The sequence below is a fragment of the Ctenocephalides felis genome, unplaced genomic scaffold (assembly GCF_003426905.1).
Source record: "Ctenocephalides felis isolate EL2017-DRISC unplaced genomic scaffold, ASM342690v1 CF-g0.4_SCAFFOLD_01886, whole genome shotgun sequence".
In the NCBI taxonomy this organism is placed as follows: domain Eukaryota; kingdom Metazoa; phylum Arthropoda; class Insecta; order Siphonaptera; family Pulicidae; genus Ctenocephalides; species Ctenocephalides felis.
In genome coordinates, this window is record NW_020538040.1 from 137,656,288 (window position 1) to 137,670,008 (window position 13,721).

The 13,721-nt window shown below is 31.9% G+C and overlaps 1 protein-coding gene across 1 annotated transcript in view; it reads left to right on the plus strand.

Moving 5' to 3' along the window:
- Window positions 1–13,206, plus strand: part of LOC113375978 (potassium/sodium hyperpolarization-activated cyclic nucleotide-gated channel 3-like) — a 33,269-nt gene extending 20,063 nt beyond the window's left edge. The window contains exons 2-5 of the mRNA XM_026615915.1: window positions 5,562–5,826; window positions 5,897–6,173; window positions 8,724–8,950; window positions 12,166–13,206. Of these exons, the coding sequence (XP_026471700.1) occupies window positions 5,562–5,826; window positions 5,897–6,173; window positions 8,724–8,950; window positions 12,166–12,281 (885 nt within the window). The 3' untranslated portion in view covers window positions 12,282–13,206. The remainder of the gene's footprint in view (window positions 1–5,561; window positions 5,827–5,896; window positions 6,174–8,723; window positions 8,951–12,165) is intronic.
- The last annotated feature ends 515 nt before the right edge of the window (window positions 13,207–13,721 follow it).

The window sequence follows — 13,721 nt, forward strand, 5'->3', positions numbered from 1 at the left end:
TAAAAAAAAATGGTAAAGGCTACGACACGATCCTTTGAATTTACATATTGTTTATCTAAACAAACCTATTCTTGTTCTTAGCATCCAAGTTTGCCCTATCTCTAATACTTCGTACCTACTTGTTTCATTAACTCTTTTGCCATATCGGATCCCTTAATCTGGATTGGCGGTCAAAAACACGAGCCAATAACTATGACGAGACAGAATTAAAGTATTTTCAATAAAAATAAAATCGTAATTGTGTCCATATAAAAGGGCGTCACGAAAATTAAACAAAACGCCGACGGTATAGACGCGGTAATACACTACAAACGTTTGTTTGGTTTGATTACAGTAACATTATCAGTGAACAAAAAACATACGACGAAAATAATACATAAATGATTTGGGCACCTTAACATATTCAACATTTCAACTAACAATTGCCCTCAATACTCTCATTACCTTGTTCAACGCCTTGTAACATAGGCCATAAACTCTATCCGTAAACCCGCCAAACCTTCCAAACCAAACCTTTGCGACGCACGGCAAAACAAACACAACGACAAATATATAAATATAAAAAAAAAACGAAATTCTAGTATATTAAAAAATGGCGAACAAAGCGGATAATGCAATAATGAAAGTAGGATAAAAAAAGTAACGAAGTTACGCGTATGATATATAATTAATTTATTAAGAAATAGTAAAATATTAAAAATAGTAAAATGCAACATAAAACTTAGTATAAAAAAAAGAAATTAGTATGATCAACGAAAGAATATAGTTCTTAAAAAGCGAAAAAAAAACGAGAGCGAAAAAAAATGCCTTTAGCCGTTCACGTATCATTCCGAACAATACATGAACGTTCATCTAATTGCCGAACTACAGCTACGTATATTGCAAATCCGGGTTCTACCTTTGCAATTGTCTCTGTGTTCGTAGAAATACGACTTTTCGAAGGGAAATGTCACCTGCCCACCCGCTCTATTTAACCAAGGTTTTCTAGGCCTTTGGTTTCCAAGCCGCATAATCGTCGGTCGAACTGATCGCCTTAGCTGCCATTATGAATTATGGTGAAAAGTCGTATCCTATTATTAATTAATAAATAAGATCAATTAGATGAAGCCGCGAATTGAGCACTAAGCAATGACGTTCCGGCGGGAATGAGAACGCCATTAATACGCGTAAGAAAAAACGAAAGAAAATAAAATAGAAAAGTACAATATTAAAATCGATAAAACTAAATTCATTATTGCATCACCCTACTGAAAAAACACGAAAATACACGACATTACAATAAAAAAAAACGAATAAAAAACATACTAATACTACAAACCAATTACATAATACAAATGTGTTACACAACCCTCCAGCTGGTCAGATACAATTAGCATGTCTACGATGTAACGATTAAGAGAAAAAAAAAGTTACAATAAACTCGAAAATAACATTAACATCTTGGTTCGGCACTTTCCGCCTGCTATTACAATTTTTTTTTAAAACTCTTTGCGTTCTCTACGCAATTTTTTTTTCCACATACGCGGCCTTTGCGCCCCTTGTTACCGCGCGTTTCCTCGAAAATTCACTTCATTTTCAGATCATAGACATGCTAACTACTATTCCCTCCGTGCACGCCTTAATAAAAATATAACTAAGATCATAGTGTTCAGACAAAATACTTTAATCTAAAAGATTTGCTAACTCCTATTTGATGGATTTCCGTGGTAAAAATATCTTTCGCAGATTTTGTTTTTTTTTTTTCATCTAAAAGAAACAAAACTGACGTAAATATATTATTTCGATTATAAAAGCGAAATTTACTGACAAATTTACCGACAAATCAGAATTTATAAACATTAACATATTCCTATCAGAATCCTTGCTAACGTATATACTAATAACCTAATATAAAGTATATAATAAAAAAGAAAGAAGTGTATCACACTAACACTATGTATTTACTAACATCTTAAATGTTATATATTATCCTAACTATCCTATCTCTATAATGTTTTAATCTAAGTAATTCTGTCTCATTCGCAATTCATATCAAAAAAATTATGTAATTACAGGGTTCATCAAAAATCGCGAACAAGATTAACGAAACACAAACAACACGACAATCAATAAGAAAAATAAAAAATAAAAACAACTAAATACTATTTGCGGTTATCTGTACTTCTTAATTATAATTATATTATTTAGTATAAGAAATAGAATATACGAAAAGTGAAAGTTTTTTTTTGAATATGGATTATTTCAAGTATGCGACTGGCGCCGCAAACTGTGCCAAAAAAACTTAACGGGTCCGTCGCGTTGCGTACGGCACTACGGCACCCCGTCGATAGGGTCGAAAATTGTCAAGTGCTGAGGCATAACAGAGACGTTGGGATTGTCAAAAAAAAGACAATATATTTAAGATCTGTATATAAACATATCAATGAAAAAAAACAGACTAGGGATTACTGAAACATAATATTTGCCTATTAACTGTTTTCGAAGACAGAAAAAATACGATTTGTGTGTGGCATAGGGTCAAGTGTACGGAACTTGAGATTTACGAAGAAAACGAAATATATTTTGTTGGGCAATGTGTTTCAAATCTTACGAACTAAACTATCAAAACAAAATACTTGAAACGACTAAAAAACTGTTTGACGATTTATATATGACTTTACGGAAATTGAAATTGATATGAATGTTTTTTTTGACCGAGTTTTTCTTCTACACCCAGGGGAAACAAAATGGACCAAAACACAACAAGTAAATAAATCCCCTTTTAAAATAAAACTAATTGCATTTTTTTGTAATATTATATCCAGAAAAAAAAAGAAGAAAAAATAGAATGAGCGCACACAACAATCAAATGAAATCTGATTTTACAAATAAAAATAATACTTTGAACATTTTTTGTAATGTTATAAACATAATAGGTTAAATAAATATGAGTTTAATAATTTTAAATAAGTTAAATAACTTTAAATTCGAAAATTTTATTTACTTTTTAGGATTAATCTTAACAAATATTAGGTAACAAATTATTGACGCAAACCGCAGCCAAAACAATAGATTTGGTTAAATAAAATTAAACTAGATTATTACATATTCCATACTCAAAACATTAAACAAATAAAAATCACTTATATTTTCAACGTAGTAAAATTCTACTAACAATAAAAACTACTACGTCACCGCGAAAAGTACACAATAAAAATACACAGATAAACACAAATAGTAATACACATAAAGAATACAATTTTAATTTCAACAATATTTACGCAATAATTAATTTTTAGATTTACTAAATTTACCGAAACACGTACTATTACAAACAAAACATCTATCATAAATATTAACTTAACTTACACACGTAACTAGTGGGAGCGACTCGCTTAGCTTTTAATAAAAATAATTAATTATTAAAATTATTAAAAATTTGTGAGGGGGGGTTTTTGGGGGATCGAATGCGTTTTCACCATTGTGACGGATTGGGGTTGATGCTCCCCTTTCTTAGGGTATATGCAACGACTGCCTAATATTACATCTAGCGTTGCATCCCCAACGAAAGGGTTACACCAACTCCTTAACCCGGCTTCTATAACCACCCTGTAATTACCTGTGGAAAAGCCAACTAACTACGCGAATGAAACAGAATGTACTTTTAACTTATTTAATTATTACTAATTATTACAGGTGTCACGGCATGACAATACCTACGTACTGTCATGCCCTTTGCCTAAAACCTAACGTATTCATAAATCTTTATTAATTACTAACGTAAAACGGTATCAACGGAGTAACTATAACGACGGATAACGGAGGAAATAGCTTTTAAAACAATAATACATCTGACCTTTACTGGAACGGGTTCTCCTCTCCTGGCACAACACACACACCACTATACACAAAGTGGGTCCAGCGACTAGCGCGTGGACCCGACCGAACTCCTCAGAGGAGGTTACAATTCTTAATGCTCTTTTTCAACCCCAGACTGGACCTTATATTGGCATCCCTATTGGGCGTGGTGGGGGAGCATCATTGCACTGGTGGTTATGCAACCCTTTTGACGACAATACCGATTGTCGTTACAATATGCTTATTCAAATTATGTATCTGCTGAAAACCAGTTGCTACTTTTTGCATATTTAAAATGCGTTTATCTCGAAAACTATTGGAACTGCGACCGAAATATTTTGATAGCATTTTTCTAAGATCGTAAAGGACCAACCTTGTGAAGATGATCAAAATCTGCAACAAATATTTTCCGACGAAAATCGCAAAAATATTCCTTACCAGGGGATCATGGTATGGTTTCGTTAGATAACAATTTTCTCATAAGTGTATCTTTTTGATGTTTCATACATGACACATACATGAAGTTAGATTTTATGTATCAAACGCCTAGTCTCACAGCAAATACATAGCTTTTTGACAGATTGTTACTACTAATTTATACGAAGATGGATCCGCAGCATAGTGTTACCACAACATTTCTATTTTATCGGAGAATTGATCCCTTAATCACGTAAATTAATCTAAAAAAAGAGTGCGCGTAAGGTTCACACGCGATTGAAGTAAAACTTATTTGCTGCTGTACAAGATGGCATTTAAGTAAAAATAAATACATCATAAAACAATTTTGAATAATGTTTATTAGTAATATGGTAACATTCGTCATGCGCATATTTATTAGTATCAACCATTATACACATTTATATAATGAAAAATTATAAATTATATATTTATAATAGCATTAAAAATATGTATAATATTTAAAAACAATAATGTACTTAAAGTCATACTTCAAATATGATATGATCGGTTTGTCATTGTAATTAGCATTTAGAAATGAACCTTCTTAAAGAAATGAAGTAATTGCTGATTAAAAATTCTATAATATTCGTTCACACAGTGAATTATGTGAAACAACGCCTAAACAAATATTGTTTTCGCAACTTCACTCATCATGTAATTGTGTTCGAAGAACTTCATGTAATTAAAATTAATATACATTCATTGACTGCTTGTATTTTTTTACTTTTTCGCTGGCGATACAATCTTATTCTTTGAACAGCTGTAATATCTGTCTTTCCTAAAAAATATATTTTATTTTAATAACTTCAAAGATTTATAGAAACTACGAATAATATAGAAATAATTTTTAATCAATAAACTTACGGCAAAAATATTTATTTTGTTTTATTATTTTCAAGGAACCGGGTAAAATATTCTTCTGATTCTGGCATTTTTCATTAAATCAAGATTTGTACTGAGATGTAACTTTAAAATTTATTTATGCCGATTTCCTTGTTGATATCGGTACGCGTACAACGTTGACGCCGGTACGCATACAACGACAGATCTCTTTTCACATACACGCCTAATAACAATCGACCCGTATAGAAATAGTATCATCGAGAGCGAATGACAAATCATTGGCACTCGACTCTTATCTTATCTGCCGTAACGCACTTCTGTTGCATTTGTACCGATTTGCACACTAGTCGCGCCTAAAGAAGTTTTACTTCAAAATTTGTAGTGTTTTATTCAGAATTAATAATTTTTACAATATTTGCTAGGTTAAACAAGTCGAAGAGTACATGGCATATCGGAAGTTACCACGAGAGATGCGACAAAGGATTACGGAATATTTTGAGCATCGCTACCAAGGTAAATTCTTCGACGAGGAATGTATTTTAGGAGAATTGAGTGAAAAACTGCGCGAAGATGTCATAAACTACAACTGCCGATCGCTTGTTGCCTCCGTGCCTTTCTTTGCAAATGCCGACTCCAACTTTGTATCGGATGTGGTCACAAAACTAAGATATGAAGTATTTCAGCCGGGTATGTTGGATAAAGGACAACTTACATATTATCATATCATACTGTTTTACTAATTTTCAAATCTGTGCAGGTGATATTATTATCAAAGAAGGTACTATCGGCTCGAAGATGTACTTTATCCAGGAGGGTATAGTGGATATTGTGATGGCAAATGGAGAAGTTGCAACATCTCTAAGTGATGGTTCCTATTTTGGCGAAATATGTTTGCTAACAAATGCACGGCGTGTGGCAAGTGTACGCGCCGAAACGTATTGCAATCTGTTTTCGCTCAGTGTTGATCATTTCAATGCAGTATTGGATCAGTATCCTTTAATGAGAAGGACCATGGAATCGGTTGCAGCCGAGAGGTACGTATTTAAAATCTTAACTAGTGGGGCGCATGGCATTGTGCCTTAAGGGGGTTGTTCTTTTTTTGTTACAAAAAATGCAAGCTATTTGTTTTTGTTTTTTCTCGAAATGTATTTATCATAGAGACATGCGGTTTTCTTTAAACAAAAATTACAAAATCATGGAATATTACGTGATATTCTTCTTTTTTTTTGCGCCGTCATTTTTTAACCAGGGGGCGCCAAAGTCGGTCTTGCAAAATCGATCTCTTTTGCGGTGCCACAGATAAATCCGTTGCGCATCGCCCGAAACAAAAAAAAAAGAAATTACGTTGAAGAAGAAGTTTGTTTCCAGTCCCCCTACCAAAATGAAAGAAAAAAAGCAAGAAGGAAAAAAATGGCAGCTATTTAAAAAAAAAAGTGTCAAAAAAGGCCTTTTTTTGGGGCGAGAAGCTTCGCAAAATTTTTTTGCGTAATGTTATCAAGTTGTTTGAGGTAGGGGGACTCGGTATTGCAGTGGTGAACAAATTAAAAAAAAATGCAAGTCGATCCGACTTGTAGTTTTTGTTTAATTTGTGGCACCGCATTGAAAAAAGTCAATTTGAGAAAAACGTATTTAAAGTTCTTGATATAATGTACTGAATACACCATTTAATTTAATGTACTAAATACACCATGGTGTTCAAAGATGCTCACACATTAAAAAGGTCATGTGCATGAGGTATTATAATAAAAAAGAGGAATCTGGCATACAATAGCTCGCGGAGCGATAAAAAAACGCTTTCAGAGGATCATACATATAGAGATATATATATCTATAACTTCGTCAAAAAAATAGATATTGAGATGATTTTTTTTTTTGAAATGATTCTAAGGTTTTTATCTTTCATAATATCAAAAAATCTCAAAACCGAAACAAAGTAAAATAAAAAAAGAACAACCCCCTTAAAGCAAATTGCTTGAACTTCCCGTACCAAAATTTTTTTTTTAAAAAGATTAACATTTTTGAAAAAAAATTACTCTGAAAAAATAGATTTTTGAGAAACTATAAATTTTTGACAAAAATTTACTTTTTTTGAAAAAAAAAGACTTTTTGAAGAAAATTGTATTTTGAAATATTTTGGAAATTCTGAACTTTTTTTCAAAACAATCGTACTGCTTTAACTGCATAGAGACGAAATATCGAAGCGGGTAAGCGCCGCGCCGCCGTCTAACCGATAACCATTGGTACGGAACCCATAGGAACATAAACAAAATTTATACTTATTGTTAAAACCTCTATAGAATATCTGATTATTTGATGTGCATATGTCTAATGATCATTTGACCGCCAGATGGCATTTGTTTTTTTACTTTTTTTACTAGATCTCCGAAACCGCTAAACTTGCCTTCATGAAAATTTGATCAGTTCTTCATTTTGTTAATACAAGTAAAATGTTTTTTGAATTATTCAAATCGGACGCTCCGTTCTCTTAAAAACTGAGTTGCCGTTTTTAGCACTTTTTGCTCCATATCTTCGAAACGGCTAGACCTGCCTTCGCCAAAAGCTAATCAGCACGTCGCCTCATCAATACGAATCGAATGTTTTTTGAATTATTCAAATCGCTTCATCCGTGTTCTCGAAATCGTCGACGAAAATTTGTATCCGAACACACATACACACACGCGCACACACGCACACACATATACACACACACACATACATCCATTTTTTCTAATGCATGCCAAAATATTCAGAAACCTCTAAAAATGTAAAGATATATAAAAATTTTCATTTTCGATTTTTTTGCGATTACTATAACTTACCCTACGGGAAGTTAATAAGTCATTTGGTGGTCAAAAATGATCATTAGACATATGTACATCAAATTATCAGATATTTTATAGAGATTTTAAAAATGTGTACACATTTTGTGTCATTTTTTTTGGTTGCGTACCAAGATTTTTAATTTTAAAGTTCACTTTATATGGTTTAAACAAATATCCTCGACATTTTCGACAGTATGGAATAACTTATTTGAATGATTAGAAAACAACATCCGGTTCGTACTCGATCGCGAGGCATTTTTGCAAAACCAGACGTTCCATTTCGAAGGTATGGAGTGCAAAGGATGTAAAAACGGTCAAGCAGTTTTTAAGAGAACGGATCATCCAATCAGATTAATTCAAAAAACATTGTGCTTGTGTAGACGGTGTGAGAAAAATGCTTTACAGAAAATTTTGTATTTTGAAAATTTTTCAAAAAAAATCAAAATATTCAAAAAAAAATCAAAATATTCAAAAAAAAATCAAAATTACCAAAAAAATTAAAAAAAATTGAACAATTTTTTTGTAAACATACATAAATTAATAAGCACTTACAAATTCACAGTATTTATAATAAATGATATATTCGAAAATATTTAAAACAATTGTAATTAATTATTGAATAATTTCCATTGATCATTGTATACTTTCATTTCTCGAATGTATAATTACGATACGGGAAGTTTCAGCAATTTGCCTTAAGGCACTATGCCATGCACCACTAGTTATTTATCGGATCAATATTTTAATTGTATCTTATTTCAGATTGAACAAGATTGGTAAAAATCCAAACCTGGTCGCGCACCGCGAGGAGGATCAAGGTAGTGAAAGCAAGACCATATCCGCAGTAGTAAATGCTTTAGCAGCAGAGGCGGACAATGTTGACCGTAGTGTAGATTCTGTAAATTTAGCCGGCATAAGTCCTGCAGCACGTAGCTTACATCAATTAGGAAAAACTCTGCAGAAACTAAGTCTACCGAGGCCTAAGTCAGGTGAGATAAATTTATCTACTTAGCATGTATCAACCTAACAATATAAAATTATAACAGCTTTTTTTAAATCTCGTATGATTTTGATGTGAAGAGCTTATTTACGGTCATTGAACATTTGTCAAAACATTTCCAAAGGCAAGCAAAATCAGCTCATAAACTTATAGAATAATGAAACATTCTGACGGAATTCATAGAATTATAATAAAAACAACATAACATATCGATAATATATTTTTGTAGAATTCTTCATCTTTTATAAACAATTTATAAGTAACTATCTTTGTTGTTTAGCTTATATATATACGTATAGCTTTGCTACTACGAATTTTAGCAGGAAAATGTGCTTAAATGTGATTATTGTAGCTAGTTTTTTTTCATGTGGTAGTAAAGGTCTGTTTCAGATATCATTAGCACTTGTAATACACAGTGAAAATAACACGTATCAAATGAATAACTATAGATCTATGTTCAGTAGATTTCGCAGCAAATTCATAGTTCATTACAGAAATATGTTGTTGATATTCTAGTAAACTTTATCTGTTACCTTTCACCTCATAAAAGGAGGCTAGGGAGAAAATGTATTTAATAAATTTTGATTATTTTTATGCTTTATAAAAATAACAGTATATCTTTATACAACAGTTAAATAACGTATATTATACTAAAAATTATATTCGGGCATCGTAAAGTAAACAACGGTAAACCAGACTATTGGCTAACCAGATTGACGAGTATACTCGTCAGGAAGACGTACTTTTTTTTAACTCTGTTTTATTTAGCAATCAGAAATACATAAAGATTCCTATGAGCTAAATTGACAATATTTAAGAGCGATGTCTAAGAAGAATCCCAAGGAGATCTTTTAAGTTAAACAATTAATATGATAATATTATATTAGAGCTAATCTAAGACTAAGTATAAAGGCCAGTGTCGTTTCAATTTCGTTATGCCTAAAGGTTGAGTAATGTCAACTATTGATGGGTTCGAATGTGAGTCCAGTTTGCGTTCGTATTTTTCCTTAACTTTTTTGAACATTAATTGCACCATTTTCATGTTAAGGTCGCTGTGAATGATTTCATTCAGATAACGGACCTGCATACTTCTGTTTACTGAGTCGTCCTGCCCAATGACAATACTACTATATACTATACATGCCCAATAAGGACAAAAAAAAATTTCAATATTCTTCAAGATCCCATTGAAAAACGCTTGTTGCAATTTACACCTGTTACAACATCCCTAGACCCTAGAAAAGATGTGAATATCAGTAAAAAATTAAGGGGCCTATTCTGCCGTGAAATAGACCTATGTTTTCATATAAAGCAGTACTAAAAACTGTCAAAATCCTATGTGGTTACTGTGTAGTCGGGCGTTTTAGATAGAAAACCTGACCTAGAAAACGCAAAAATGTCAAAAAAGCGATGTTATCATAACTGCATTTTTGAGATATGAGTTGATAACATATGGGTGATGTTGTATTTTATGGAATTTTGACAGTATTTAGTAGAATTTTGTATGAAAACTGGAATTGAACATAGCATTGCCATAATATTGGTCTATTTTACTGCAGAATCAACCCATAAATCTTATAAAATAAATCCATCTTTTTTATTCGATATCTTACCAACGCAACTTATTCTGTGATTGACGAGTAAGCTCGTCCTGACTCGATTGTGACAACATAAAACTGTGCGCACTTTTAAATAAAGCCAAGAGTGAACTGAATAAAATAGTATCGTTAAACAGTACGATACTTTGGACTTTTAGTGGACCTTGTTAAACTTTGCTCTTAAGCCGGCAACAGACGTTCCTGTATACATATGCAACTGTATGAATGCGCAACCAGGCGTATTTTCACAGTGCCCACAGACGACTCGTGTGTATGTTCAAGTGTTTGCGCAAACATATCAAACATGTGAACTAAGAAATGTCTGCACATAACCTAAAAATATATCTTTGCAATAATTTTTATTAATTGCAGCATCAGAAGAGAATTCAAAGAGTTCAGAGGGCCAATTGAAATACTTTCAAAAGTTGATAACTTCATAAATTTGAATTATGTATTTGCTACAAAGTAAAATAAAAACGCGACATGTGCTGCCACATGATTAAAAAAATAGAGAATTGAAAAAGAGTGCGCTTAAGGTTCACATGCGATTGAAGTAAAACTTAATTGCTACTGTACAAGATGGCCTTTAAGTTAAAATAAATACATCATATAACAATTTTGAATAATGCTTATTAGTAATATGGTTACACTCGTGATGCACACATTTATTAGTGTCAACCATTATACACATTTATATAATGATAAATTATAAATTATATATTTATAATAGCATTAAAAATATCTATAATATTTAAAAACAATAATGTAATTAAAGTCATACTTCAAATATGAAATGATCGTTTTGTCATTGTAATTAGCATTTAGAAAGGAAGTTTCATTAGAGGAATGAAGTAATTGCTGTTTAATAACTTCTACAATATTCGTTCACATAGTGGATTATGTTAAACAACGCCTTAACAAATATTGTTTTTGCAACTTCACTCATCATGTAATAATTGTGTTTGAACAACTTCATGTAATTAAAATTTACATTGACTGATGGTGTTTTTTTTTTACTTTTTTGCTGGCGATATAATCTCATTCTTTGAACAGATGTAATATCTGTTTTGCCTAAAAAATATTTTCTATTTCAATAACTTCAAAGATTTATAGAAATTACTACCATGTAACTTTAAAATGTTATCTATGCCGATTTCCTTGTCGATATCGGTACGCATACAACGTTCATGCCGGTACGCATACAACGACAGATCTCTATTCACATACGCGACGACTGATCACATTCGGCCCGTATAGAAATGATATCATCGAGAGCGAATGACGAATCACTGGCACTCGACTCTTATCTTATCTTATCTGCCGTAACGCACTTCCGTTGTATTTGTACGGATTTACACCCTAGTCTCGCCCAAAAAATTTTTACTTCAGTAATCTAAAGGGCTCATCTCTACTCGCTTGTACCAATCTCTCAAGTTGCGCAAAAAACATCCAACACACATCACAGAATACATCACAGTATCGGCTTGCTTTAGGATCATTTTCTTTCATTATCATTTCGATTGGATTGTAGTGCATGAAGTTGCCATCATTATCATCCCTAGTTTCATTTCCTGGTATCGTTAATAATTGTAAAATTTGTCGACAGAGAACAACTTTACATGTCAAGACATCGCGCTGTCGCGCAAGGATGGACACAACGGTAGACCTGGTTTCCATAAGTCGGACACATTAAACAGTCGGGAGTCCAGTTTCCGGCAATGACGTCACACGAACTAAATTATAGATCGATTGACTTCCTGACAATGAAAATTGAGCAGCAATCAATATTAGTTTTGTTTTCCCGCATACAATTGCCAATTCCTAAACAAAGCAAAACAATATATGCAAACGGACTAATGTATTTATTTCAAACTGTGAGATAAATAAAAATTCCGGCTGATTGTATGTGCATACGTGTCTAATTATATTAGCTATTATTGATAAAATTATATTAGCTGTATCTGAATATATTATATAAGTATTACTAGATAGAAAGACGTTTTTATACTGACCACATTAATTGAGGATGGAATAAATGCCGCATTGCCCATTTCTTCACTGCACAAAATATACATCCGTTTATAGTGGAAGCATATTTCAAAGAGAGCTTTTACCTATTAGCTTTATATTAATTGACATTTATCCCATCTGACGAGAGAGAGAGTGTTAGAAAATCAATTTTGTTGAATTATATATAGTAGCAATTGACCCGTGTTCCGTGCCGATGATTTATTGTAACGGCAACATTGTCCGTCGGGCCATTTGACCTAATATACTAGCTTTCAAGCAATATTACAAAGAGCCTTCGAGATTATACATATTGTGGCCTAGAAACAGATATCTCATCTAATATATAGACCAAGTATTTTTTAATAGTTTTTAAATTGTGAGGCATCATTGAATAGAGTTCAACAATAATTGTGTTAGTTATTAAATTATACTATAATTTGTACTTATGTAGATCATACTTTATAACTATGCTAAGGTGACCAGATTTTGCCAAAGGGACAAAACTTTGATGTAATATATCATATTTTATCAGTCTTTACCTTCAAGACTTTTTTGTGATGCACATTACATCCAATTTTATCTTTGTTTTCAATTGTTGGTAAAAAATACATATCTCTTAATAGAAAAAAAATTATTACTTTTCACACATATGAAGTTAAATACTAAATATATAATTTTTATATTTTGTTATTATTTGATAAATCCTGTCGATTTAATAGATTTTTTGTTCCCTTATTTTATTATTTAAATGTGCCACAAAAAAAGAATATATGGAATATACAAAAGACATTACAAAAGAAATGAAAAGCAAAAAGCAAATTATAATTTCTTTGCTATTGTTTATAATTCTATTTTTAAAAGCCATAAACTTTTCACTTATCTTTATCTACTCAGGATTTTGGTCAAATTGTTAAAAATTTAAACTGTTCCATCAAATATGAACTTTACATCATCTGGTCATCTTACCTTATATACGCATTGTGAAAAAATATGATATTATAATGAATTGACTCGTAACTAAATTTAGATATCAAAGCATACGATCAAATTATGAAGTGATAACGACACGGCACGGAATTTTCAGTGCACGAGTTCGACTCACACTTTATATTATATTCATATGACGGAAATTTTCTGCGATAAATAAAATAT